The 26,596-nt window shown below is 40.3% G+C and overlaps 3 protein-coding genes across 4 annotated transcripts; all 3 read left to right on the forward strand.

The window, feature by feature from the left end:
• The first annotated feature begins 687 nt into the window (after positions 1-687).
• LOC145074661 (auxin transporter-like protein 2) lies at positions 688-5,246 on the forward strand. Its single transcript, XM_079020995.1, has 10 exons — positions 688-807; positions 924-1,028; positions 1,232-1,421; positions 1,541-1,726; positions 2,535-2,647; positions 2,752-2,935; positions 3,697-3,794; positions 3,886-4,093; positions 4,213-4,470; positions 4,836-5,246. Exons 3-10 carry the CDS (start codon positions 1,260-1,262, stop codon positions 5,061-5,063), a joined length of 1,437 nt encoding a protein of 478 aa, XP_078877121.1. The 5' UTR covers positions 688-807; positions 924-1,028; positions 1,232-1,259; the 3' UTR covers positions 5,064-5,246.
• Positions 5,247-5,965: 719 nt separating this feature from the next.
• LOC145074106 (Tetratricopeptide repeat (TPR)-like superfamily protein) lies at positions 5,966-7,644 on the forward strand. Of its 2 annotated transcripts, none has more exons than XM_079020531.1 (6): positions 5,966-6,181; positions 6,252-6,316; positions 6,458-6,545; positions 6,674-6,804; positions 6,899-7,145; positions 7,229-7,644. In XM_079020531.1, the coding sequence occupies exons 1-6, from the start codon at positions 6,037-6,039 to the stop codon at positions 7,453-7,455; spliced, it is 903 nt and encodes a 300-aa protein (XP_078876657.1). In that variant the 5' UTR covers positions 5,966-6,036; the 3' UTR covers positions 7,456-7,644. The 2 variants fall into 2 exon arrangements, with proteins under 2 accessions (XP_078876657.1, XP_078876656.1); XM_079020530.1 differs by having other exon boundaries at positions 5,969-6,181; positions 6,458-6,550; positions 6,667-6,804.
• Positions 7,645-22,105: 14,461 nt separating this feature from the next.
• On the forward strand, positions 22,106-22,873 carry PSRP4 (plastid-specific ribosomal protein 4). Its single transcript, XM_079021417.1, has 3 exons — positions 22,106-22,354; positions 22,425-22,489; positions 22,650-22,873. Exons 1-3 carry the CDS (start codon positions 22,213-22,215, stop codon positions 22,782-22,784), a joined length of 342 nt encoding a protein of 113 aa, XP_078877543.1. The 5' UTR covers positions 22,106-22,212; the 3' UTR covers positions 22,785-22,873.
• The last annotated feature ends 3,723 nt before the right edge of the window (positions 22,874-26,596 follow it).

The following is a 26,596-nucleotide window of genomic DNA, read 5'->3' on the forward strand; positions in this document are numbered from 1 at the left end:
TAGGGTTTTGTCCAAGGGGATGGTAGTGAAGGCAGAGAGGGTGTTGAAGATGGTGACCGTCGGAGATGGTGTTGGAGTCGACTCTTGACAGTGGTGGTGGTGGTCGGCTACCCACATGTGATGGTGGTTGCTTTGTGTTAAGAAGATGACTAGATGATTGTTACCCACACGTGGCCTGATAATAAGCCATAAATGACAAAATTTATCCAAATGTAACGTATTAATGGACATAAATTTGGACTTATGACATAACCATATATTTTATGTAAATATAAGGGTTTTTATGGTAATAACCCAATTAATAAATGGTGATGGTGGTGATTGGTGGAGGCAGTATCGACAATCGATGGTGGTTGATGGAGGCTAGTGGAGTAGTGACGACAATCGATGGTGGTTGATGGAGGCTTGTGGACTAGTGACGGGTGGGGTTCTTATATTAATAAGAATAAAAATATACATATATAAATAAAAGATAAAAAGGGCAATTTCTTTACATAGGAAGAGATATTAACGGTTACAACCTCACGGATTAGACCATTCATATTAATTTTTCAAAATTTAGACTAAAAATAGGAATAGGAGCAAACCAAATGCACCGAATCTGTAATTTTTATAATCCGAGTCACAAAAAAAAGTCACTCACATTCAAATAAATAAAAAAGTTAGCGGCTTCTCACTTTTCCCTGCAAAAAAGCCACTCACATTTTCCTCATCAATGGCTGCTGCAAGCTTTTCAGAGACATAGAGAGGTTAAAGTCGAAAACAAGCAAAACTCTATCAATGCCACTTTCATCATCAACCTCTCTGGTATTCCCTCAAAAGAAAAAAAAAAACTTTTATTGTTTTTTACAAATGGGTTTATGATAATAACTCGTAAATTCCATTCTTTATTCATTTTTCCAAATGATGTTTCTACTTTTTAGGTATTTGTTGGGAGTTTCATGATTTTAAGGAATTTGCAAGCGGTTGTCAACAAATTCAACAAACACATTTAATATCAGCCTCTAATATCAGCAAGAGTTATAAATGTAAAAATCCTCTTTCACACTCCCTTACTTAAGTTTATGGTTAACAAATTGCAAAAAGTCTACTATTTTCTTTATGTTTTTTTGGATGTATATCCGTGTGTCAGTAAATGCATATATACATGTATCAGTTAATATTTATTTAAAAAATGTACCCAAATAAATGCACTTTCTGCTCTTTTTAATGTGTGTTGTTGTTATTTCAGTTTCATAATAACTCATTAACAAAAAAAAATGGCTATTGGAAACAACATTCAAGGTGAAGGTGAAGACGCCATTGTAGCAATGGAACAAGAGGAGAGAGAAGGGGTAGATCAGTCAATGTCTGGTTTCAAGAACTTTCTTTGGCATGGTGGGTCTGTTTATGATGCGTGGTTTAGTTGTGCTTCGAACCAGGTAATTTACGAAAATACCCATCAACAACAACACTTGTTTCTTTCATTTTCTTGATTTCTTGTTTGTGTTTTTTACATGATAAAGATTGAATCTTTTTTTTTAATTGATTTATTTTGAAGGTGGCTCAAGTTTTGTTAACTTTGCCATACTCTTTTTCGCAATTGGGGATGCTTTCGGGGATTATATTACAAGTGTTTTATGGTTTGCTTGGGAGTTGGACTGCTTATCTTATAAGTGTTCTATATGTGGAGTATAGAACAAGGAAGGAGAAAGAGAATGTTAGCTTCAAGAATCATGTTATACAGGTTGGTTTTTCCTTTCTTTTTTCAAGAACATATAATTAAAAAAGAAAAATGAAATTTGAAAGTTTACCCATGTTTTTACTAGAGATTTATCAGTTTTTGCCACTTAAAAGCTGACCCTTTTCTTTTATATTTATGTAAGAATCTTTATTTTTAGTGTGTACTTACTTCTGCAAAGAATCTATTTCGGTTGATTATGATCATACATTCATACTCTCTTCTTGTAAAGAATCTATTTTCCACTACTTTATGAAAATTTTCGGTTTGTCATTATATATATATATATATATATATATATATATATATATATATATATATATATATATATATATATATATATATATATATTATATTTAAATGATATGTGTTTTATATACTATATTATATTATATTATATTTAAATGATATGTGTTTTATGTTGGGAAGTGAAATCTTGAAAATGAGAGACTTTAATGATTAGGAATTAGTTACACAATGGGTAATTGATTTTACTTTTTATTATTATGGTATTACATTTTTCCTAACTTTTTTTTTTTTAAATATTTGAGAAAGACTTTCAAATAAAGAAAAAGTTGGACTCTATTATATGTATTTAGAGCATTCACGATGGTTAAGTCATTTAATGACTTTCTATTTTCAGATACATAATATTTTCATTAACTTTAACATATATATTAAGGAAAAAAAATTCTTGAAAAACTAAGTGATATATATATATATATATATATATATATATATATATATATATATATATATATATATAATAATAATAATAATAATAATAATAATAATAATAATAATAATAATGCAGTGGTTTGAGGTGCTAGATGGGCTGTTGGGCCCACATTGGAAAGCCATTGGGTTAGCCTTCAATTGCACCTTCCTCCTATTCGGCTCGGTTATACAACTTATAGCTTGTGCAAGGTTAGCTTAAAATTCCATCTCATTATCCTTCATCACTTTCAATTTACATTTACCCTTTCGAAAGAGGGATATATTTGACATTTCACAAGTTGTTATTATCACAGCAATATATATTACATAAATGATCACCTTGACAAGAGGACATGGACATATATATTTGGAGCTTGTTGTGCTACAACAGTGTTTGTGCCCTCTTTCCATAACTACAGAATTTGGTCTTTTCTTGGGCTTGGAATGACCACTTACACAGCTTGGTACTTAACCATTGCAGCCTTCATCCATGGCCAGGTATAATCACCAAAAATTAAAAACGATTTTTTTGGTGATTAAAAAAAATAGAGTAAGATTTTTTTGGTCCCTTGAGTATAGGTGATTTTTATCCAATTTGGTCCTCAAATGAGGTTCTTATACATTTTTGGTTCTTAGCGCATATAAAATGACTAATTTTGGTCTATGAGTATAGCTGACTTTTGCAATTTGGTCGAAAAACTAGTCTTTTTCTGGAACCAGGACAAAACACGTTACAAGAACCTTAGATAAGGACCAAAATTGCAATAGAAAACTTTTTGAGACAAAAATACAAAATAGCTATACTTATGGACCAAAAATGTAATGTACTCTAAAAATCAAGGGATATTCACCCAAATAACTACATTTCCTTGAAAGATAAAACCAACTTTTTAACAAAAAAAAACCACAAATGACCATCAATTTCGAACATTTTTCAAAATAGATATGAAGTATTTTATTTTTTTTCCTGACAAAAACAATTTCAAAAATTGCTTTTTCTATTTATAAAGTTGGTTTTCAGCTCTAAAAAACAATTTTTGAAATTGATTTTTGTCATAAAAAAACGAGTTCAAAAATTCATATCTATTTCGAAAATTGAAATTTTCGAACTTGGGGCTATTTGTGTTTTTTTGTTAAAAACTTAGTTATTTCCTAATACTATCTTTTTAGAAAATGTGGTAATTTGAGGGTGAATATCCCAAAAACCAATATATCATAGCGACTATAAACGTAAATTACTCTCATTATTTTTTGTTTAGGATAAAGGGGTCGTTCACTCGGGCCCTAAAACAATGGTTTTGTACTTCACCGGAGCAACGAATATACTCTATACTTTTGGTGGACATGCTGTCACAGTGTTAGTATTTATTCAATTAATTTATTTTATTTAAATGTATTTATGAGACGTTTTATTTAAATAATAAATAACAATTTGATTTTTTTTATAGGGAGATAATGCATGCTATGTGGAGGCCTCAAAAGTTCAAGTACATATATTTATTTGCAACATTTTATGTGTTCACACTCACACTTCCATCGGCTGTTGCCATGTATTGGGCTTTTGGTGATAAACTCCTTAACCATTCCAATGCCCTCTCTCTCCTACCCCGGAATGGATTTCGTGATGCCGCCGTTGTCCTCATGCTCATACACCAGGTTCTTTTTTTTTTTTCCTTTTTTTTTAGTAGCAACGTACTTTCATTTTTTTTTTCTTTTATGACTGTTATAATTGGTGGTTAATTCATAATAAGTATTCTTATTTCAATTTCTTGTAGTTCATAACTTTTGGTTTTGCTTGTACACCACTCTACTTTGTGTGGGAAAAAGTGGTGGGAATGCATGACACAAAAAGCATATGTTTAAGGGCATTAGCAAGATTGCCCGTTGTCATACCAATATGGTTTTTGGCCATTATCTTTCCTTTCTTTGGTCCAATCAATTCGGCTGTCGGGGCTCTCTTGGTTAGCTTCACTGTCTACATCATCCCCGCTCTTGCTCATATGCTCACTTACCGAAAGGCTTCTGCACGCCAGGTATTCATAATCATTTTTTACTGTGTTTGTCATGCATTAAACTACAACCACAACTTTTTTTGTCCCAAGAAAAGGTGGAATAGTGACTTTGTATTCACGACATTTTTGTATTATGTCTGATGTGCATTGGACTGTGTGTCACTGTGACAAAAACTGTAATTTTAATTGTCCCCACCAAAAAGGTGTGATAGAGACTTGTACTCATGACAATGTCAGAGTGACTGTCATTGATGTCAATAGGACAAAAAATCAACAAGGACATAAAATCAACAAAAACATGGGAAAGAGGTTGGATCCCAAAATTTTGGTTGGTGTAAAAGACATTAATGCCCTTGAGCTATTGTTGTAATACTTGTTGGTTGTAGAATGCGGCGGAGAAACCACCATTTTTTCTTCCAAGCTGGACGGCTATGTACATGGTGAACATCTTCATTGTTGTGTGGATTATGGTGGTGGGATTTGGATTTGGAGGGTGGGCAAGTATGGCAAACTTTATCAAACAAGTTGATACCTTCGGGCTCTTTGCCAAGTGTTACCAGTGCAAGGCGGCACCACCACCACCAATGACGCCAACATCGCCACCGCATCACTAAGTCAAGAGAGACTGCAAATCTTCTTTTTTGCACCAAGTATGTTCTAGTTTAGGTTTAGTGTGTAAATGGCTAGATGAATGGTGTTAAGTAACTTGAGCCATGAAAAAAAAGTTAGTTTTGGTGTTATTTTGTTAAACATGCTTAATGCTTAATAGAAAGGCGCTTAACGAGTGCTTGATATAATGAGGTTAACAAATACGTTCTCACTTTTCATACATATGAAGGAGTTGCTTTCAAATAACTTTACATGCTCTCCAAAAGTATAGTATATTTGTATTTACTCTTTGAACTTCACCAAATATAGTTAATTCCTCCGACATTTGGATTATGAAGAACACTCGAATTCAAGAATCAAACCAAGGGTTTTTTCCTACATACATGAATTCTTTCTTTATTTTACATGAAATCCTTACGTTTGCTTAACATTCTAGTTATTATATTGCTTAATAACACATAACTAACAAGATGCTACAACTACACTTAATCGATTTCATGAAATTTTTAAAAACAATATGGAACTATAAGAGACGAACTTACCTCAACTTAGGGGAAATTCTTCAAAATCAAGCTTACACTCTTCACAAGACTTGCTCCCCTTGATACTAAACTATGATAATTAGAGCTTGCTTTGCATTAGCCTTTTCTTGTTAAAATGAATGAACTTCAATCTAATATGTAAGAATTGAAAAATAAGTCGTGTTATGATATTAGGAAATAGAATGAAATTCAATCATACTTTTTGATTTTATTTTTTTGTTAAAAAGAGAATGTGTTGACGTTTTAGTGAGTTTATAACGAGTACACTTTGGTATTAAAAAAAAAAAAGAGAGAAATATCTTGGACATGCTTTCCACTTGCCATTGAAAGTTATACGACGTCGTATAGGTCATATCTTGTTACCAAAAAATCGACGTTGTCAAAACATCTACCCTTATCTTCAATAGACCAAGAAGAAAGCACACAGCTCTTGCCAATGGCGTCAATGGCGCTTTCAATTGCTTCTCTTCCAATTGCTTCTTCTTCTTCTCTCTCTTTCTCTCGTTCATGTTCCCCAACTGACATTCCCCTCTCTTCACCCTCTTCCTCCATCTCTCTCACCTCCTCAATCCAACCACTGAGTACGTAAACTCTAATTTCCTTTCTTGTTTTAACTTGTGCAATTTTAAGCTTGATCGAGTTTCGTTTCAGTTTATTGCGGAAGAGGAGACAAGAACACTGCTAAAGGAAAGCGATTCAATCACTCATTTGGTAATGTGAGTTTTCCTGTTTTTCTCAATTTTAGGGTTTCTCAATTTTAGCAGAACGTTCGACATTTTCCGATATGCAGCAATCCATAGTAGTAAAATCATGCTCAAATTATCACATGAAAATTAAGAATTTATACGATTCAACAGGCAAGACCACGGAACAACACCAAGGGCAGAGGACCACCGATGGTGCCGGTGCCACCAGCTCCACCACGGAAAGACCGCTTCGACGACGGTGAGGTTGTTAAGATAGAGATCGATGAGTCTATCTTCTCTAACTAATCCAATCCAAACATTTGTTTAATTTTCTTGTTGCATGATAAATAATCAATTATGGTATTTCCATTTCAATTCAGGTATCAGATAATCCAAACGATTCTATCTCCAAATCTAAAGAAAATTCATCTCATTTCAAGGAACTAAGGAATATCGCTTGTGGCGTTCTTGCTGTCTTGGCTCTCACTACCACCTCTCCTGTAATCGCTGCTAATCAGGTTCGACTAATTTCTACCTTCCTCCTACATAAACATTATACTAAATACAAATAGTATCAGATTTTTATTTCGGTTTGGATTTTTTTATTTTCAGAGATTACCTCCATTGTCGACAGATCCTGAAAGATGTGAGCGAGCATTTGTTGGAAACACAATAGGTCAAGCAAATGGTGTATACGACAAGGCGATTGATCTTCGGTTTTGTGACTACACAAATGATAAAACAAATCTAAAAGGAAAATCTCTTGCAGCTGCACTTATGTCTGATGCTAAATTTGATGGAGCAGATATGACTGAAGTTATCATGTCTAAAGCTTATGCTGTTGGTGCTAGCTTTAAAGGTAACACCTTTTGTTTGATTCGATTGATTTATTTTCTTGATTTCTTGATAATGGATTAATTTTTTTTTTTTGTAAAAATGTAGGTACGGATTTTACGAATGCAGTTCTTGATAGGGTTAATTTTGGGAAGGCTAATCTTCAAGGGGCTTCGTTTAAGAACACTGTGTTATCTGGTTCGACATTTGAAGGTGCTCAATTGCAAGATGTTGTGTTTGAAGACACGATTATTGGGTATATTGATCTTCAAAAGCTGTGTGTAAATAAAACTATTAATGAGGATTCAAGACTTGAATTGGGATGTAGGAATTAGAAGAGTGATGATGTCTCTTTGTGTTCTGGAATCTTCTTGTATTTTGTGTAAACAGTTTTGTTGCATGGGATTACATTTCCTTAATTTGCACCAGTTGTAAATCACTAAATTATAATGTTTTGCTTGCTTTGTATGTATGCACATAATATAAAAACACATTCTTGGGTATAAAGCTCTTTGATTTTATGAGTTGACAAGTGCATTGTTTGTTGTTTGACTTGCTTATGGTAACTTTTATAATCCAATTTTCTTTTGTTTTCCTTATTATTTGTTAGTATTTATGTGTCTATAGTAATTAGTAAAGTTTCCATTTGGCTTTCACTCGACTTTACTTTCTTTGCTATTGATTGTGCTAACTTTGTTGTGTGTTGTTATTCTTTATGCATATCACGGAAGAAATGAAGGTGTTTTCCAGTTGAAATGTCATAGATGGTGACATTTTTAAGGTAACCAGTTGAGAGGATTTGATCATTTGTTGCATTGACATGAACGGAAGTCAAATGATGAAAGTCAAGAAAAGGGATTCAATGACAGGTGTTGGTTAATTCTCAAAGGGTGTTGTATAATCTCAAGGATCTGTCATCGTAACCAACAAAAACATGTTTCTCATAGTAGACAACACTTGGTATGATTATAGCATTCTAATTTCAAATAGGTGGAATTGGATTGTACTTTAGAATTACATGATGAAAATATAATGGGTTGAATGTAAGAAATAATTGTATTTTTTTCTTTTTCCTATTATGGTATTGTGCTTTTAGATTTTATTATTACAACATTGTACTTTCAAATTATTTCTTAACAATGGTGTAATGAAAATAAATGAATGTACAATGCTATTATAAGAATATTTTAGAAAGTATATTGCCATTTCTTGCATTAGAGGTCACCGGTTTCATAAGATAAGTTTAGAAAGTATATTGCTATTACAATATTGTATTTTTTTTCCTTTTCTTATTAGTGTATTATAATTTCGTGTTATTTCTTATTAGAGCATTGTACTATGAAAAATTGATGATTGTAGCAATAGGACAAAAACTTGGGAAAGAGGTTTGATCTCAAAATTTTGGTTGGTGTTAGGGGTGAGCATTCGGAACTGGGTATCCACATTTGGAACCGAAACCGCCTTCGAACCGCCGATTCTGAAACCGGAACCGCCTTGAGCGGTTCCGATTCCGGTTCTCATTTTTTTGGAACCGCTACCCGCTGGGTATCCGTCGGAACCGGTATATATATATATATATATATATATATATATATATATATATATATATATGTGTGTGTGTGTGTGTGTGTGTGTGTGTGGTGGTGGGGGGGGGGGGGGTAATACAGTACCTATTAAAGTGAAGACTTAGTTTTTCAATTTATCATTTAATTGAAAAAAATCAATAAAGAACTGGGTATAAAGTTCATCAACTTTGTGAGCTTTAGAAGGTATAAAGTTCTTACCTTGATGATTCATTTTGATAGTTTGAGTTAGTTAAGGTGCAGTGGCAGCACTGCAAGGGTTCAGAGTGGACATGAGAGCCCGAGGAGGAGATGAGGGAGCACTATCCGGAGTTGTTTACGGAAGTAGCAGACTTCGAGGACGAAGTCTAAGACAAGTGGGGGAGAATTGTAACGCCCCTGTAACGACCCGTCCCCGGTATGATGATTCCATAGTATTTAATTAGAAGTTTGTAAGAGGGACTCGGCGAGTTCATAGCCTGACTCGCCGAGTAGGGACGGGATTTCGAGCACGTGTTAGTCGGCGACTCGGCGAGTCCATATTCGGGACTCGGCGAGTCTGCCTGCCTGGGAGAAAGCCTAAATCCCCGGGTTGCTCACTATTTAATCCACCTTATAGCCCCCAATCTCGCCTCCTTCACCCTCAGAAAGCTGTGAGAAAACCCTAATCCATCCTTGAGTGATCTAAGTGTTCTTGTGTTAAATTTTGAAGGCTTGAAGAAGGAGAAGAAGAAAGGAGCAAGGAGAAGAGGTGTAGAGCAAAGATCCAAGGGAAAATCAGAGTTCTTTGAGGTATTCTTCGGATTCCCTCCTGTTTTATGCTTTTAACCTCCATTAAAACTCTTCTAGATCTAGTTTGATGCTTCTCTCAAGCCTTATGATTGTATGGATGCCCTATTATGTCGAGATATCCTTAGATCTGTTCATTTAGGAGTTGTAGAGCCCAGATCTATTTCCTTTTTGAAGTTATCTTGCATGAAAACCCTAGATCTAGCCTTTATTATGCTTTTTGAGCCATTTTAGCTTCATGGATGCATATGGGCACGTAAAGATAGAATCTTTACGTGCTAATCGAGTTAAGGGAGTCCAGATCTATTAGTTTTATACACTGGATTCAAGCATAATCGAGTTTTGAGTTGCTGCATGCAAGCGACTCGGCGAGTCGGAAGAACGACTCGGCGAGTCGAGTCGCGAGTCCCCGTTTTTCCCCTTTTGAGTGATGACGAGTGGAAGCCTGTGAGTAGTAGAGTGGACTCAGTGAGTCGGAGAGTAGACTCAGTAATGGAGGGACTCGGCGAGTTGTTCATACAACTCGGCGAGTCCAAGGCAATCTTCTTAAGCTCAAGAACAACTCGTCGAGTTGTTCATATGACTCGGCGAGTCGGATGAAGATTGTCTGAGTTCTGGGATAGAGAGAGTACTCGTCGAGTCGATGCCATACTCGACAAGTAGCCACGAGTGGGGTTGTGAAATGAGATTAGAGACTCGGCGAGTTGGTAGCCCAACTCGGCGAGTCAGGTCAACTGTGGGTTGACTTTGACCGGGAGGGTTGACTTTGACCAAGGGTAAAAGAGTCATTTTACCCCAGTGCAGTGTTTAGTATTTGATTGAGTGTGTTTATGGCCTTGTAGCCGGGGAGATACCGGAGCAGCAGCAGTTAGCTTCCAGAGCCATTCACACAGCAGCCAGTTCACGAGGTGAATTTCCTTCCAGTAGTAACGGGTCTAAGGCCACAATGCCGGCCCGTTTAACTAGCAGTCAGCTTCGGACCTCGATCCGATGTAGTAGTTAGTATGTTTGATGCCTTCGTGGTTCAGACAGGATATGTGTTTATGCCAGTTGATGTGTTTATGCTATGCTCAGTCAGCTTCGGACTTCGGTCCGATGTAGGGGACAGAGGTCCAGTCAGCTTCGGACTCCGGTCCGATGTAGGGGACGTAGGTCCCAGTCAGCTTCGGATTTCGGTCCGATGTCTCAGTCAGCTTCGGACTTCGGTCCGATGTCCTAGTCAGCTTCGGACTCGGTTCGATGTAGGGGACGAAGATCCCAGTCAGCTTCGGACTTCGGTCCGATGTTCCAGTCAGCTTCGGACTCCGGTCCGATGTAGGGGGCAAGGCCTCGGTTAGTCGGACTTCGGTCCGATGCAGTGGGCAAGGCCCAGTATGTGCTTTATATGTTTGTGTGGTATGTGGTAGTTTGGGGGAGCTCACTAAGCTTCGTGTTTACAGTTTCAGTTTTGGTTTCAGGTACTTCCGCAAGCAGAGGGAAGGGCTCGGGATGATGGCATCGCACACACCACAGCCACAGTTTTTATCCTGGGAGTTGATCAGTTATCTTATATATGTTTTGATACAGTCATGACACCGTTTTCTCATTTGTATTTTAGTATGGTTTTGAGATTTGCAACGCATGGTTTTATTATGATATACTCCGTTTTATGATTATGGATATATTAAAAATGAAATTTTCGGTCCGTATTTTTGGGTCGTTTCAAGTTGGTATCAGAGCCCTGGTTTGAGGGATTTGGATACACCTCCGGGTGCATCTGAACTCAAACTAAGGGAAAGATAAAAAGATTTTCAAAAAGAAAAATGTTTTCGAATGAGATTTTGAAAAGCACTTAGAAAGAAAAGATTTTTTTTAAACAAGATAAGGGTGTGGTGCATGCGATCAGCCGAGCTCAAGTAAGTACTCCCAAATTACCAATACAAGTTTTATTATTATGATTAATTGTTTCAGCTTCAGTAGAACAGCATGCTAGTATAGGACTAAGGATCTAGGAGGATGCCTTATGTGCCTGCTTTATGTGTTACAGCTTTATGAGAATTGCATGTTAGTATTGAGTAAACAGCAGTAGGATAGCCTGTTTAGGTTATGCCTGGTAGCGCGAGCTTAGCATTGTATGCTAGAGTAGCTTCTCGTTATGAGAATAGTTTTGCCTGAGTATGTTTCCCTTATCCGAATGCTGCTTGCTTTGTGCTTTGTGGGACTCTAAGTGGTGGGAGTTAGCCATTAGGTGAATACGCCACATCACATGTGATCAGCGTTGAATAATCTCAGAGTGCTGGATTTGGCCCTATTGCGCAGCTCTTGTCTGAGTCCAACCGTTGTAGGGACGAGTCTTTTACTCGAAGGATTATCGGAGCCTCATTATATGTGATGGTATTCAGGTGGTGGCTAATCAGCATTACAAGGAGGCCTTCGGCAGCTGAGGACTGGTATGAGTGGAGTCAGCGATTTCCCTAGGGCAAGCCTAGGATGGGAGTAGCAGAGATCAGTAGTAGTAGAAGTGACTTGGTGGAGTCAAGGCGGTTCTTGAGGAAAGTACCGATAGATGTGGAAGGTAGTATGGGCCCGTACTACTGAAAGCAGAGGATCCGTACTCGAATCAAGGAAGGCCGAGACAAGACCAGGAATCTAGTAGTAGTATCAATGATCCCTTGAGATATTTCAGTTTTCTGATATTGCTATGATGTGTTTCAGTATGGTGGTTTTACGTCCGAGGACAGCAGCCGGCAGTGGAGGTGCCGGGGAGGGATCAGGATCAGGCTCGGGAAACGAGCACATGGATGAGCAGACCAGAGAGTTTCTTTCTTCAGAGATTACTCGTATCATTTTAGAGCAGACTCCTGTGATCTTCAGTTCGATCAAGAAGGGGATCCTAGAGCTGATGGATGAGAGATTGGGCACCTTCCGTGCCGAGGTGGCGGCCATGATGGGGTCGCGTACACTTACTTTCAGGGAGTTCAGGGCATGTGGAGCTCCAGACTATCATGGGGCACGGGACCCTATAGCGAGTACTAGATGGTTGGCGGATGTGGCCAACGCATTCCGCACTAGCAGGTGTCCCGAGGGGGACAAGGTCAGATTGGCGTCCTGTCTTCTGAAGGACAGGGCACGGGATTGGTGGGAGGAGGTCGGACATACTATGGGAGATGATGCAGCATTGGATGCCATGACATGGGCTGATTTCTCTACCAGGTTCAGAGATGAGTTTGCACCAGTTATTGAGGCGCAACAGTTAGCCAGAGAGTTTCAGGACCTCACCCAGACTACAGAGACCGTGGCGGAGATCACCGCCAAGTTCAGGGAGAGGGCTCTTCTTGTTCCTCAGTATGCAGCCGATGAGGAGATGAAGAAGGCCCGTTATCATGAGATGTTGCGGAGCGATATCCGCCAGTTTGTGAGCCGGTCCAGCTGTAAAACGTTGGTCGACATGATTGCTAGGGCTCGAGAGAGGGAGAATGATCTCGAGATGGAGAAGAAGAGGAAACCGGAGGCGGTTTCGGGTTTAGGCAAAAAGCCCAAGGTTTCTGATCACAGGTCCAGGTCCCAGCCGAGCCACAGTCGATGTGGCAGGTGTGGGAAGATGCACGATGGGGTGTGCAAGGCAGGGAGTTCCGGTTGCTTCAAGTGCGGTCGGACTGGGCATTTGAGCAGGGATTGTATGGCCCCTGCTACTGTTGTTGCAGCATCAGATCTGATTTGCTTTCAGTGCAATCAGAGGGGACACAAAAAGTCCCAGTGTCCGAGTTTAGCTGCAGTAGGGAAGGTGGTTGCACCTGCACCTGCTACTTTGAGGATTACAGATGGCCGGCAGGGCCGAGCTGAGGCGCCAGTGGCGAAGAGTAGAGCGTTTCAGATGACAGCAGAGGAGGCGCGAGCGACTCCTGATGTGGTGACGGGTATGTATCTTCCCTTCATCTCTTTATTTTATTGATTGATTATTGCTTATGATTGTATGTTTTATATAGGGTCGTTCTCTGTGAACGGCATTTCTGCTATGGTATTATTCGATTCGGGGGCTACCCGATCATTCGTATCGCTTGCGCTTAGCAAGAGATTTAGCAGAGCTCTAGGGGAGCTGGATTGTCCATTAGAGGTTGAGATAGCAGATGACAGGACCGTGAGGGTCGGCAGAGTGCATAGAGGGTGTTCCCTTAAGTTGTTTGATGAGCAGTTCTCAGTGGACCTAGTTCCTATTCCCCTGCGAGGGAATAAGGTTATTGTGGGCATGGATTGGCTAAGCCCTAATGGGGCGGTGATTGATTGTGAGCTTCAGCTAGTGAGGGTCCGCACTCCCAGTGGGGGAGAGTTAGTGATTCAGGGCGAGAGGCCCCAACACGGACCGATCTTTTGTTCCGCCGCAAGGACGAGGCGCTACTTTCAGCAGGGTTGCGCTGGTTATGTAGCTTATGTCTTGGATGCCCGGGAGAAGGGCAAGACGACAGTTGATGATGTTCCGATAGTGCGAGACTTCCCGGATGTATTTCCCGAGGATTTACCGGAGATACCTCCTGAGAGGCAGGTTGAGTTTGGGATCGACCTGATTCCTGGTGCGGCTCCGATAGCCAAGGCACCGTATCGCCTAGCTCCCCCTGAGATGCAGGAGTTGTCTACGCAGCTGCAGGAGCTGCTAGACAAGGGTTTCATCCGGCCGAGCAGTTCGCCTTGGGGAGCGCCTATCCTGTTTGTGAGGAAGAAGATTGGGTCGCATCGTATGTGTATAGATTATCGGGAGTTGAATAAGGTGACGGTGAAGAACCGTTACCCACTTCTGAGGATAGATGATTTGTTTGACCAGCTTCAGGGAGCGTCTTGGTTCTCCAAGATCGATCTACGCTCCGGGTATCATCAGATGCGGGTTAGGGATGAGGATGTGCAGAAGACTGCTTTCAGGACCAGGTATGGTCATTATGAGTTTGTGGTGATGCCATTTGGGCTCACCAATGCCCCAGCCGCGTTCATGGATCTCATGAACAACATGTGCAGGCCGATGCTGGATCGGTCAGTGATAGTATTCATAGATGATATCTTGGTATATTCCAAGACGCAGGAGCAGCACGAGGAGCACCTGAGGGAGGTGTTGGAAGTTTTGAGGAGGGAGAGACTTTTCGCAAAGTTCTCCAAGTGTGAGTTCTGGTTGCGCGAGGTGCAGTTCCTTGGTCACCTCGTCAACCAGAAGGGTATTCTGGTGGATCCGGCCAAGATAGAGGTCGTGATGCAGTGGGAGGTCCCGAAGTCTCCATCTGAGATTCAGAGCTTCCTAGGGTTGGCAGGGTATTACCGGAGATTCATTCAGGATTTCTCCAAGATAGCAGTGCCGCTCACCCGACTGACCAAGAAGTCGGTGGTATTTCGTTGGGGGCCTGAGCAGCAGGCAGCGTTCGAGACCCTCAGACAGAGGTTGTGCGAGGCTCCGATCCTTACCTTGCCAGAGGGAGTAGAGGACTTCATAGTCTACTGTGATGCCTCAATCACAGGTATGGGAGCAGTGTTGATGCAGCGAGGTCATGTGATAGCTTACGCCTCGAGACAGTTGAAGCCTCACGAAGCTAACTATCCTACCCATGATTTAGAGCTGGGGCGGTTGTGTTTGCCCTCAAAATTTGGAGGCATTATCTTTATGGGGTCCGTTGCACTACCTACACGGATCACAAGAGTTTGAGGTACCTTATGGATCAGCCGAGTCTGAACATGAGGCAGAGGAGGTGGTTAGATGTGCTGAAGGATTATGATTGTGAGATCCTTTACCATCCAGGGAAGGCCAACGTGGTGGCCGATGCCCTAAGCCGCAAAGTGTCGGCAACCCCTATCAGAGATTTGTGTTTGAGGATGACAGTGATTACTCCGTTATTGGAACGGATCAGGGAGGCTCAGGTCGAGGGCCTCAAGGAGGAGAGGCAGAAGTGTGAGAGGATAGTGGGCCGAGCATCTTCGTTTGATTATGACAGTCGGGGATTGCTGACACTTCATGGGAGAGTGTGGGTACCGTACTAGGGAGGAGTACGACAGGTGTTGATGGATGAGGCTCATAAGTCTCGATTTTCTATCCACCCAGGGGCGACGAAGATGTATAGAGATCTTCGACCCGATTATTGGTGGCCCTGCATGAAGCGGGATGTCGCTTGGTATGTTGAGAGGTGCCTGACCTGCAGGAAGGTCAAGGCGGAGCACCAGAGGCCTCACGGCAAGATGCAGCCGTTATACATTCCCGTGTGGAAATGGGAGGACATCACCATGGATTTTGTCACCAAGCTTCCCAGGACCGCACGAGGAGTGGATTCGATATGGGTAGTAGTGGATCGGTTGACGAAGAGTGCTCATTTTATCCCAATCCAGGAGAGTATATCGGCAGAAAAGTTAGCCGATATCTATGTGCGCGAGATCGTGGCACGTCATGGAGTGCCGGTATCGGTGGTGTCAGACCGAGATGTCCGTTTTACATCCAGATTCTGGAAGCGGTTTCACGACGAGATGGGTACTCGTCTTCATTTCAGCACCGCTTTCCACCCTCAGACGGATGGGCAGAGTGAGAGGACGATTCAGACTCTCGAGGACATGCTCAGGGCATGTGTTCTAGACTTCGGTGGCAGTTGGGATACGTACCTTCCGTTAGCGGAATTTTCGTATAACAACAGTTATCATGCGAGCATTGATCGACCTCCCTTTGAGATGCTTTATGGGAGGAAGTGCAGGACCCCGATTTGTTGGGGAGAGGTAGGTCAGCGAGTCATTGGAAGCACAGAGGTGGTGCTCAAGACGACCGAGTTGATCCAGCAGGTCCGTAGTAGACTGCAGACTGCGCAGAGTCGGCAGAAGAGTTACGCCGATAGGAGGCGTTCAAACTTGGAGTTCCGGGTGGGTGATATGGTCCTTCTCAAGGTCTCACCTTGGAAGGGTGTTATCAGGTTCCGGAAGAGGGGCAAGTTGGGTCCCAGATTTATTGGTCCTTTCAGGGTTTTGGCCCGGGTGGGTCGGGTTGCTTATCGGTTGGATCTTCCTAAGGAGCTTAGTCAGATCCACAACACTTTCCATGTATCTCAGTTGAGGAAGTGTTTGGTGGATGAGTCAGCAGTCGTTCCCCTAGAGGATATTCAGGTTGATAGCAGCCTGAATTATATTGAGAGACCGGTCGCGATTCTGGACCGGAAGACCAAGACCTTGAGGAACAAGGAAATTCAGTTAGTGAAAGTGCAGTGGCAGCACCGGAAGGGGTCTGAGTGGACGTGGGAGGCTGAGGAGGAGATGAGAGAGCACTATCCGGAGATATTTGCGGATTCATCCGTAGCAGACTTCGAGGACGAAGTCTGATCCAAGTGGGGGAGAATTGTAACGACCCGTCCCCGGTATGATGATTCCATAGTATATAATTAGAAGTTTGCAAGAGGGACTCGGCGAGTTCATAGCCTGACTCGCCGAGTAGGGACGGGATTTCGAGCACGTGTTAGTCGGCGACTCGGCGAGTCCATATTCGGGACTCGGCGAGTCTGCCTGCCTGGGAGAAAGCCTAAATCCCCGGGTTGCTCACTATTTAATCCACCTTATAGCCCCCAATCTCGCCTCCTTCACCCTCAGAAAGCTGTGAGAAAACCCTAATCCATCCTTGAGTGATCTAAGTGTTCTTGTGTTAAATTTTGAAGGCTTGAAGAAGGAGAAGAAGAAAGGAGCAAGGAGAAGAGGTGTAGAGCAAAGATCCAAGGGAAAATCAGAGTTCTTTGAGGTATTCTTCGGATTCCCTCCTGTTTTATGCTTTTAACCTCCATTAGAACTCTTCTAGATCTAGTTTGATGCTTCTCTCAAGCCTTATGATTGTATGGATGCCCTATTATGTCGAGATATCCTTAGATCTGTTCATTTAGGAGTTGTAGAGCCCAGATCTATTGCCTTTTTGAAGTTATCTTGCATGAAAACCCTAGATCTAGCCTTTATTATGCTTTTTGAGCCATTTTAGCTTCATGGATGCATATGGGCACGTAAAGATAGAATCTTTACGTGCTAATCGAGTTAAGGGAGTCCAGATCTATTAGTTTTATACACTGGATTGAAGCATAATCGAGTTTTGAGTTGTTGCATGCAAGCGACTCGGCGAGTCGGAAGAACGACTCGGCGAGTCGAGTCGCGAGTCCCCGTTTTTCCCCTTTTGAGTGATGACGAGTGGAAGCCTGTGAGTAGTAGAGTGGACTCAGTGAGTCGGAGAGTAGACTCAGTAATGGAGGGACTCGGCGAGTTGTTCATACAACTCGGCGAGTCCAAGGCAATCTTCTTAAGCTCAAGAACAACTCGTCGAGTTGTTCATATGACTCGGCGAGTCGGATGAAGATTGTCTGAGTTCTGGGATAGAGAGAGTACTCGTCGAGTCGATGCCATACTCGACAAGTAGCCACGAGTGGGGTTGTGAAATGAGATTAGAGACTCGGCGAGTTGGTAGCCCAACTCGGCGAGTCAGGTCAACTGTGGGTTGACTTTGACCGGGAGGGTTGACTTTGACCAAGGGTAAAAGAGTCATTTTACCCCAGTGCAGTGTTTAGTATTTGATTGAGTGTGTTTATGGCCTTGTAGCTGGGGAGATACCGGAGCAGCAGCAGTTAGCTTCCAGAGCCATTCACACAGCAGCCAGTTCACGAGGTGAGTTTCCTTCCAGTAGTAACGGGTCTAAGGCCACAATGCCGGCCCGTTTAACTAGCAGTCAGCTTCGGACCTCGATCTGATGTAGTAGTTAGTATGTTTGATGCATTCGTGGTTCAGACAGGATATGTGTTTATGCCAGTTGATATGTTTATGCTATGCTCAGTCAGCTTCGGACTTCGGTCCGATGTAGGGGACAGAGGTCCAGTCAGCTTCGGACTCCGGTCCGATGTAGGGGACGTAGGTCCCAGTCAGCTTCGGACTTCGGTCCGATGTCTCAGTCAGCTTCGGACTTCGGTCCGATGTCCTAGTCAGCTTCGGACTCGGTTCAATGTAGGGGACGAAGATCCCAGTCAGCTTCGGACTTCGGTCCGATGTTCCAGTCAGCTTCGGACTCCGGTCCGATGTAGGGGGCAAGGCCTCGGTTAGTCGGACTTCGGTCCGATGCAGTGGGCAAGGCCCAGTATGTGCTTTATATGTTTGTGTGGTATGTGGTAGTTTGGGGGAGCTCACTAAGCTTCGTGCTTACAGTTTCAGTTTTGGTTTCAGGTACTTCCGCAAGCAGAGGGAAGGGCTCGGGATGATGGCATCGCACACACCACAGCCACAGTTTTTATCCTGGGAGTTGATCAGTTATCTTATATATGTTTTGATACAGTCATGACACCGTTTTCTCATTTGTATTTTAGTATGGTTTTGAGATTTGCAACGCATGGTTTTATTATGATATACTCCGTTTTATGATTATGGTTATATTAAAAATGAAATTTTCGGGCCGTATTTTTGGGTCGTTTCAGCCCCGTTCCCGGTACGTATTTAATTATTAAAGTATTCATTTTGTAAGAGTTACTCGACGAGGTGGTAGCCCTAACTCGTCGAGTAGATGCCAGCTTGGCCGCGGGATTTAAATGGTCTACTCGACGAGTCAGAACCTGGACTTCGCGAGTATATCCATCAGGGGGAAACCCTAATCTTCAGGGTTTGTACCCTATTTAAGCATCATATCTGGCCTCCACCCTAGCCTCCATCATCTCCAAACCCCATTATCGAAACCCTAATCCACCTTGAGTGATTTGGAGCTTGTTCTTGCCATTTTTGAGTGTTGTTGTGTTTTTTAAAGCTTGTGGAAGGAGAAGAAGATAGAAGTTTCAAAGGGGGAAGAAGTAGATCCAGGAGCTACACTTCATTCACTGCATTTTTTGGTAATAAAGCCTCAAACTTGATCATTCACTTCTTAGATCTATTTATGACCTTTTTTTGAGGGTTTTTGGTCCAAGATTTGCTAACTTGTGGGTAAGGATTTACCCATGAGTTTTCCTTCCAGATCTAGTGTCTTGAGAGGCTATGAGGACATAAATGTGCAAACCTTATGCCCTTAGAGTTCTCATGCAAGTGCTAAAGAAGTATTTATGGCCTTTTGGAGCCCAAAAGGGCCATGCATGGAAGCAAGCTTGAGACTTTCAGTGATCATTTGATGGCTAGACCTTAGATCTAGGTTTGCATGAGTGGATTTGAGATTCTAAGGATTTTTGGACAAGATTCAAGTCCTAAAGGAATTAGGGTTTTGTCTAAACCCTTTAAGAAGAGTTATGAATAGGTAAAGTTGGAAAGTTTACCCTTAGAATGGCCTTTCCAGTGAGAAAACGAACTAAGGAACATAGATTTGAATGGTAGGAGCTTAATCCATTGAGATGGCTCAATCAGACAGGGGAACTCGCCGAGTCCAGAGAAGGACTCGACGAGTCGAAGCGGGTTGTCTCAATTGTTAGGACGGCAAGAACTCAACGAGTCTGTTAAGGGACTCAACGAGTTGACTCAGTTGACCACGGGTTTAAGCGTTCAGGAATTGGCCGAGTTAGGAGATAACTCGACGAGTTTGGTTGATTGGGAGTTGACATTGACTTTGACTTTGACTTTGACTTTGACCAGGGGTAAAATGGTCATTTTACCATAAGAGAGGATTAGCAGATTCTGATTAAGTGTTATTATGGAATTAATAGCCGGAGAGTCGCCGGAGCAGCAGGCAGGGATTCCTCGCTCAAGTTTTTAGCAGTCAGTCTTGCGAGGTGAGTCTTCTCCTGTAGGAACGGGTCTAAGGCACCAAGGCTGGCCTGTTTATGTGTGATTATATGTACCAGAGTTAGCCCGGTGTAGATCTTGTGTTCCAGACTCCGGTCTGATACCGGGCAAGGCCCGATGCAGTTAGAATGCTTGATGTCTTTGTGATTCTTGCATGTGTCTGATTATGTATTCCGGATTTAGTTCTGATGTCGGGGCAAGCCCGAGGAATGTTAGCTTTCATGTTATGTTTATGTTATGCTTGTTGATATGATATGTATACCGGACTTCGGTTCGATGCCGGGCGGGGCCCAAGTTATGCCGGACCTCGGTCCAATGTCGGGCGGGGCCCGATGCCGGATTCGTCCGATGTCGGGCGGTGCCCGATGCAGTGGGCTAGGCCCAGTATGTGATTATGTGTATGATATGTGGTAGATTGGGGGAACTCACTAAGCTTCGTGCTTACAGTTTTCAGTTTCGGTTTCAGGTACTTCAGCTAGCAAAGAGAAGGGCTCGGGATGATCGCATGGCACACGCCACAGTTTTTCTAGCCTACGAGATTTACTCTGATATTTGTTATGAGTTTATGATATGTTGACAGGTACTACAATATTTTGAGATACTTGGTTTATGATTTTACATGATGACGATGATATTTATGGTTTAATAATGTTTTTAAAAGGAATTTTTTGGTCGGTATTTTTGGGATGTTACAATACTTACATGAGTGGTAATACTGAGTGACCGGAAGGTCTTATTTGAGTTATTGACCGGAGGGTCTTATGTACTTATACTGAGTTATGTGATATCATGCATTTTGTCTTTGTGATTTATGTAATTATGTTGTATATTATTCTGTGCCTTATTGAGTTAGGACCGGAGGGTCCAAACCGAGTTGTGAAACCGGAGGGTCCTCACTGAGATACCGGACTGGAGGGTCCAACCCAAGTTGTGAAACCGGAGGGTCTTCACTAAGAAACATGATTGGAGGGTCCTTATCGAGATATAGCCATGAGAGGCTAATTATTAGTGTGTGGTATTTTGGAAAACTCACTAAACTTCGTGCTTATAGTGTTATGTGAAATGTGTTTCAGGTACCTCTCAGGATCGCGAGAAGGCGCCGACATGATTGTACACACAAGCTAGAGATTTTGTTTTGAGGATTCTGGGATATTGTCAAACATTTTATTATCTTGTGTTTTGAACAACTTATAAACTTGGGTTTGAGAAATGTGAAATTGTGTTTTGTGTGGTTTTAAAAATGAACATTTTATTTAAAAGTTTTAGAGTGTTACAGTATGAAAGACTAGGATTTGGCCCTTGGCATCTGTATCGAAGATCGGGATTTGGCCCTCGGAAGAAATTACTTATAAGACTATTATTTGACCCATAACACTAACTTATTTATGTATGGTATGTGCCTATGTGGTACTTTGGGGAAACTCACTAAGTTTTTATCCCATAGATACTCTTAACAAGTTCATAGGGAAGCATTAGAAGAACCCGAATAACCACTAGACCTCAAACGATCAAGTTTCAAAGTTTATATTGACTAGAGTCTTTACCTATCATGTAGTAAAGTTTCCCATGCAACTTACAATCTTACATGACAATGTAAATGCATGTCTTTACAAAATGACCAAAACCTACATTCAAGTGCCATCTCTCTCACTCTATTCCACATAAACTTCACATATGGTAACTCTAATATATTAAGACGATATAACATATTCAAAAAATGTTCAAACTAATAGATCGATCATAATTAACATATGTTTTTGAATTATTATAATTTGTTCTTAAAATCCGAATAAGCTTCAACTTTTTAATATTGTTACTTTGATAATTTATTACTATGTGATGTACATTACAATGACATATTAGCGCTTAAAGGGATAAAATCCTAAAAGTGAAGTCTCTTGTATTTTACACCTTTGGGTGCCAATGGAACAAGACTGAAAGTTATACGACGTCGTAGTAGGTCATATCTTGTTACCAAAAATCATTGTTGTCAAAAGAGCTACACTTATCCTGATAGAGCAAGAAAACACACAGCTCTTGCCAATGGCGTCAATGGCACTTTCAATCGCTGCTCTTCCAATTGCTTCTTCTTCTCTCTCTTTCTCTCGTTCATGTTCCCCAACTGCCATTCCCCTCGCTTCACCCACTTCCTCCATCTCTCTCACCTCCTCAATTCAACCACTGAGTACGTAAACTCTAATTTCCTTTCTTGTTTTAACTTATGCAATTTTAAGCTTGACTGAGTTTCGTTTCAGTTTATTGCGGAAGAGGAGACAAGAAGACTGCTAAAGGAAAGCGATTCAATCACTCGTTTGGGAATGTGAGTTTTCCTCTTTTTCTCAAATTTTAGGGTTTCTAATTTCAGTCTATTACTTGCGTAATTACCAGAACATTCGACATTTTCCGATTTGCAGCAATCCATAGTAGTAAAATCATCTCAAATTATCACATGAATTTTAAGAATTTATACGATTAAACAGGCAAGACCACGGAACAAGACGAAGGGCAGAGGACCGCCGAGGGTACCGGTGCCACCAGCTCCACCACGGAAAGACCGCTTCGACGACGGCGAGGTTGTTAAGATAGAGATCGATGAGTCTATCTTCTCTAACTAATCTAACCCAAACATTTGTTTAAGTTTCTTGTTTCATGATTTTGGGATCAAACTCTTTCAATTAAATCCATGCTTTCAATTCCAAATCCATTATCTGAACATTATTTAAATCATACTATCTTCCATAATTTTTTTTGTAATCGTTCCCACATCGGCTTCTGTATAATATGAACTTCTGTTGATAAACCCGGTGGGGCCCGAATAGCTTCAAATTGGGGTGCGTGGGTGCTTTGAGTCCGCATACGCAATACTTAACCCTAAACCACTCTGTTTCGCAGCAGAGGCGTTTTACTGTGTTTTGATGGGTCTGCTTTACCCGGGTTTTACTTGACCCGGAAAAAAGGAAAATCCGAAGTCTTGTCGTGTGCCTCATTGCGCGTTGCATAGCCCAGAGTAAAGGCGGGGACGGCTGACGTCAGCCATCTGGTGGGATGTCTTACGGGGGTAGCATTTTCCCCGCTCACTCAGCGCACCCATTTTGTTAAAAAAGAGCATATTTTTTATACAATTTTTTTTATGAAGTTACATATAACCAGATAAATATTAGAAGATACATAAATTCATAATTACTATGATGCTATTATTTGCTTATAGATGATATAAGATTTTAGGGTAAATTACACGGATGGTCCCTATGGTTTAGGGTAATCTACATGTTTGGTCCCTAACAACTTTTTTTTAACTCGGAACATCTTTATTTTATATTTTTATTGCACGTCTGGTCCCTATAAGATGTAAAAAGACTACTTTGCCCTCATCTATTTTTTAAATTAATTTGTTATTTATTTAAACAGTAAAATATAATAAAATGAAAACTCATTCCCCCCACCCCTCCTTATGTCCAGCCATCTGAAAACAACCTCCGGACACCACTGCCACTATCCTCCGGTCACCTCCATTGGCCACAATAAGAACAAAACCAAAGTTCCAAAAGAAATATGTAACATCGGAGCCCAGGTAAGCAAAAGTGATGTAAAAATTTGCACAAAAAATCCAGAAACTGGAATTAGAACTCTTCATCCCCTTCGATTAAATCTCATCTTCATCATCATCGTCTCCGATAACAATCATGACCATGACTGTCTCCTGTAGCCACCATCGTCTCCGACATCTTCCAACAATGGTGCTTGTTTCTACAATTTTCAGGGGATGAAGCTAATGAATATCAAACCAAATCAAAACCCAAACCAAAATTAAATTGTTACCTTGTAATCAAAATTGAACAAAATCAAAATCAAAATGCTGAAAACCAAAACCTGATGAAAATTCTGAATGCAAAAAACAAGCGAGGGTTCCAGATTCATCATCATCCTCGCTTGAACCACCATCTGAAATCATCGATGAAATCCACCATGATTAAACCTAGAACCTTCATCTATACTCTGCTACCCCTTTTGAGCCTGCCTAGTTCGACCATCTTCTTCGATCACCCTAATCTGAGTCATGTTTTCATAACTACTATAACTCAGAAATTAAAAAGCGTCAGCACCCTTTCGGAGAAATCAAATTTCTCTTTTGTGGTTCCTATGAAAAATTAAGTTTTTGAAAATTTCTACTCAAATATGCAGTAAATCGAAACAAAATGAAGCAATCCCATGATTCTGGTTCGACGTTTTTTCGATGAATTCTTGCCTCGTGTTTTTCCGGTGAGTAAAGGATTGAGAGCTCTAATCGGAGAGGGGAAGAGGCAAAGATGATGAAGCTTTGTGGGTCAAGTTTTTCTGGTGAGAAAAGGAAGAAGACAGAGAGGTGCACCGAAGATGGAGTTTCATTGTCTCTAGCAGTAGCCCTACGGATTCGCCGGCGAGATTGGAGGAAGGGATGGGGACTAAGGAAGGAATAAGGGGAAAGCAACTTTTCTTTTTTAGGGTGTACGATTAGATTAGAGGTTAATGATTTTTTAATTTTAATTTTATATTTATTTTATATATAACTAAACCAGACAAATAAAAGAAAATAAAAAAAAATAAGGGTAGTATAGTCATTTTAGGTCTATCAGGGACCCAACGCGCAACAAAAATACATCTTAGGGACCGTTCGAGTTAAAAAAAAGTTTTAGGGACCAAACGCGCAGATTACCCCAAACCACAGGGACCATTCGTGTAATTTACCCAAGATTTTAAATTAGATTTGAAAATGGTTGTTCAAGATGAATCAAGTAATTATTAGGAAGCCATGTCATGTTACAATTATGATATATAGTTTGTTTCGATGGAACTCGATATCAAATCTAAAACACCCGTCATAAGGAATATTTGAAATATGATTTAAACAACTCATTACAACCTTTTAAAAATAGTTCATCAAATCGGAAGTCCAAAATATAATTATTTTTTCAAATTCAATTGTTTCCAATTTGGATACACATATTATCCCAATTCGCAAAAGAGTCTAAGTACAAGTATTCGTGGTCTAAACATTTCAAACAAGCATCTTCCAACTAATATAAACTAATTCTCACATCCAAACACTTCTATTATCATTACTACTAACTTGAGAACATGTAAAAATAATTTTAATACATTAAATTTATGAAAGGCCTTGTAAGTTACATAAAGTTGACATTACATGGTAAAAGTTTACAAATTTATGTATATAAAGTAAACAAAACCACCAAAATGTACAATGTATGAATAGCTTAAGTTATCTATTCTCATAACTCATATCTATAATGATGTATATTTCCCATCTTTTAAGAAAGTTTTTGATTGATCTCTCAACGGAAGATTAACTAGTCGCAAAAGTCCCAATATATTAAAGTGTTCCCCTGATCTCTCTAAAGGTGAACTCACAAAATGGATATCAAGCAATCGTTGAAACACGATAACTCATAATAACTTTCACCTCTAAAACTCTTTGAAAAAAAAACTTCTATATTAAATATAATTAAATTGAACATATATAAACTCAAATACATCAAAAATATCATCATTCAAAAACACACATAAGTTGAAAGTACACGCTAAAATAGAATATGTGCTTAAATGGCTATGTACTCACCTCAAAACATGTAAGTAATCTCCCAAAAGCTTCTACAAGTGTAATATTAAAATAAAACACATAAATGAATAATCAAACCAAATTAAAATTACCGACTAACCTCAATATTTCTAATTAATATTCCTTAATCTCAGTTAACCTTTTTATCCCATAGATACTTTTAACATGTTTATAAGGAAGCAATAGAAGAACCCAAATAACCACTAGACCTCAATTGACTTGATCTTCTAATTGCTTCAAACCAAAGATTTCCCTTCCAAATAACTCAAACTCACTCTTCTTCTATACTAAATTTGTTTCCCTAAAATAAAAGAGCTTGAAGCCCTAGAAGCTTAAAATCACACCACTTTCCAAACTTGTCACATTTGGTTCCCCAATCTTAGTAATGTCTTAAAAGTACCAATATTAGACCTAACATCAAGTTTCAGTCCATACTCTTACATTTGTAGTCAATACTGAATGTTAAGTATAACAAAGATGTCACATACCTTTTTCCCACTTGGAACATAACCATCGACTTGGTTTTCAAACATCACCTCCAAAATATATCCCAAAATTAAATTTTAATTATATTTAGTTAGCAAAACATTTAACCCATTTTATAAAATCCATGCACAACAACCAAGTACGTGACTTAGCTTGATGCCCGATAATATCGAGACTATTGGATGGAAATGAGTCTTCAAAAGAAATAACAAAGAAAATCTGGACACCCATATTATCATTATTACTAGAAGCATTAGATGTTTTGAATTAGCTTGACATTTTTCAAATCTGAATCAATAATTGCTTAAGACAAGTTAAATTAAGTTT

Source organism: Lactuca serriola, chromosome 9, assembly GCF_051521515.1.
Source record: "Lactuca serriola cultivar US96UC23 chromosome 9, Lser_US96UC23_V15, whole genome shotgun sequence".
Taxonomy (NCBI): Eukaryota; Viridiplantae; Streptophyta; class Magnoliopsida; order Asterales; family Asteraceae; genus Lactuca; species Lactuca serriola.